The sequence below is a fragment of the Sinocyclocheilus anshuiensis genome, unplaced genomic scaffold (assembly GCF_001515605.1).
Source record: "Sinocyclocheilus anshuiensis isolate Anshui unplaced genomic scaffold, SAMN03320099.WGS_v1.1 scaffold4315, whole genome shotgun sequence".
Classification (NCBI taxonomy): domain Eukaryota; kingdom Metazoa; phylum Chordata; class Actinopteri; order Cypriniformes; family Cyprinidae; genus Sinocyclocheilus; species Sinocyclocheilus anshuiensis.
The window spans coordinates 25,828-28,306 of NW_015544352.1; the positions used below are offsets into that span (position 1 = coordinate 25,828).

Here is a 2,479-nt window from a genome sequence, read left to right on the forward strand (position 1 = left end):
AGATATCCTGAACAGAAATTCATCTTTGACACTGGCATAGAAAATACATCCTAACAAATAAAACTACACATTCACATATCACAAAAAAAAAAAAAATAATAAATAAATAAATAAATAAATAATAATAATAATAATTAATACATTAACTCAAAATTGGTCTAGATCTTTTATATAGGTTCTTTTTAAGCCAGCGGTATATGCAGCCTGCGCCCTGAAGGAAGGGCCTAAAAACAGCTCTTGCATTGTACTCTGTTTCTGGCCGATTATCCTATTTGCTTCATTAATTACTTATTTAAAATTTCAGACTTGCTTTACCTTTACACCCTTTATAGTAATTTGTTCATATGAGACACCAGCCGTACCGATCCTGTTTTTGCTCCCACAGCATAGTTCCTTTGTCTTCTCAATATTCAATTGTAAGTGACCATTTGTGACATCAATTCTTTACATAATATACGCTCCATGCTCCTGCACAGAATAGATGTTAGTGCAATTGGGCGAAAGTCTTTAAGAGCTCTTGCCTGAGACGTTTTAGGTACTGGAATAACAGTGGTGTTTTTCCATGCTGCTGGTACAAAACCATCATCTAAAAAGACCTGAAACAACCTAGTACAAACATGCCCAAGTTGTTCTGCACACTCTTTTAATACAATGCCCTTAAGGCCATCTGGACCGGTAACTTTGTGTGTTTTAATTCTACGGAGCACTTTGGTAACCTCCCTTACCTCTATTCTCATAGGTTTTTCACCCACAAATTGGGTGAAGAAAAGAGCCCATCTTGCTTGTTGGGGGTTTAGTCGCTTAAGAGCCTTCCCCTGCTGCTGGGAAAGCAACGGTCTGACTCCGGTGGTGAAAGCATCAACTTCAACAATGAAGGGCATAGATGTGTCTGTGGATGTGTCAGGAGTGGTGCACTGCTAAATGCCAGCTTCAGTTACTTGAAGGCATTGTCTGCTTTGGTGGTCCAGGACAGATACTTGGGTTTTCCGTGGAGTAAGGAGGTGATTGGATGAACTATAGAGCTGCAATTCTGGATGAAGTGTCGATAGAAGTTAGCGAAACCAAGGAATCTCTGGAGTTCTTTGATGGTGGAAGGAGTTGGCCAGTCTCGAATTGCAGATACCTTCCTTTCGTCCATGGAGATACCACATTGACTCATGGTGTAACCAAGGAATTGGATTTTACACTAATGGATTTGGCATTTATCTGCCTTGATGAACATATCAGAGCATCTTCAGGACCTCTGTAACATAACAGCAATGTATGGCCAAACTCTGGGAGTATATGAGGATGTTATCAATGTAGACCAGCACAAACTTGTTAAGAAACTCCCGGAGCACCTTGTGCATGAAGTAGTGAAATATGGAGGGGGCGTTAACCAGCCCATATGGCATAACGCAATACTCGTAGTAACCTGTAGGGGTCACAAAAGCTATTTTCCTTTCATCCCCCTTGCATTTCCGGATGAGGTCGTAGGTACTATGGAGGTCCAGCTTGGTGAAGATGGAAGTGCCAAGAAGAGGTTCCAGGGCTGCTAGGATGTAGAAGGAGGTAACAGAATTTAATGGTGATCTTGTTCAGTGCCCGGTAATCGTAATTAAACTTACTCGCATGTAACCTTACTGTAGCACCTCCTGGGTGTATTCTTTCATGGAGAGTGGAAAGATTTTACCCCAGGGCCCTGGTTCACCAGGAATAAGATCGATGGCACAATCCCATGGCCAATGAGGTGGAAGTCATGAGGCTTTCTTGGGGCAGAATACATCACTGAAGGGGGGTATAATCCTCAAGAATGTCAACAGATCGTTTTTTGATGGGACTTCCGATGGTGGTGGAACAGACAGGAACCGGATGGAACAGTTTGGAGGCTTTAAGAGGAAGTTCATGGAAACAGGATCAGAAACATTTATTGCCCCACTTCAGGACCTCCCTGGTGGTTCAAGAAAGCTCAGGTTGGTGTTTGATCAGCCACGGTTCCCCTAGGATAATGCCAGTGGTGAAGTTCTCCAGAACCAGAAAGTGAATCTGCTCCGTATGTAGCTGGCCCATTCTGAGTTGAAGGGGACCCAACACATGATTTTGATATAACCACGTGAGAGGGGCTTTCCAGTGATGGATTGGGCTTGGTAGCACCTCTTGTTGATGGTCTTTTGGAGACTGAGCTGGCAGCAGAGCTCTATTGATCTGAAGTTGCCATCTGACTCAGAGTTGATAAGGGCGGTGACTGTGACAGAAACACCAGATGCAATAATGAGCACTTTATATGTGAGTGTCAAGTTATCTAGGGATTCTCAGCCTCAATGTCCGCCCAAACTTGAAAAAGGCTCCAATCAACAATGAAGGGCGCATGGAATAACTCAAAACATCTAATTCTTGATTACTGATGCAATTTATTGAAGATCCTTCAAACGATAACTTGATCTTCTTTGCATACATTCAGTGCTTCATTCAGATCTGTTTAGCTTAATAACCTATACAG

General features: G+C 42.4%; 1 protein-coding gene across 1 annotated transcript; it reads right to left on the minus strand.

The window, feature by feature from the left end:
- Positions 1-1,223: 1,223 nt before the first annotated feature.
- On the minus strand, positions 1,224-2,224 carry LOC107698163 (RNA-directed DNA polymerase homolog; the record flags this gene model as incomplete). The annotated part of the gene is made up of 2 exons (XM_016499121.1): positions 1,224-1,534; positions 2,072-2,224. Coding segments are annotated over 2 exons (464 nt in total), but the record flags the coding sequence as incomplete, so codon positions are not given.
- Positions 2,225-2,479: the final 255 nt, after the last annotated feature.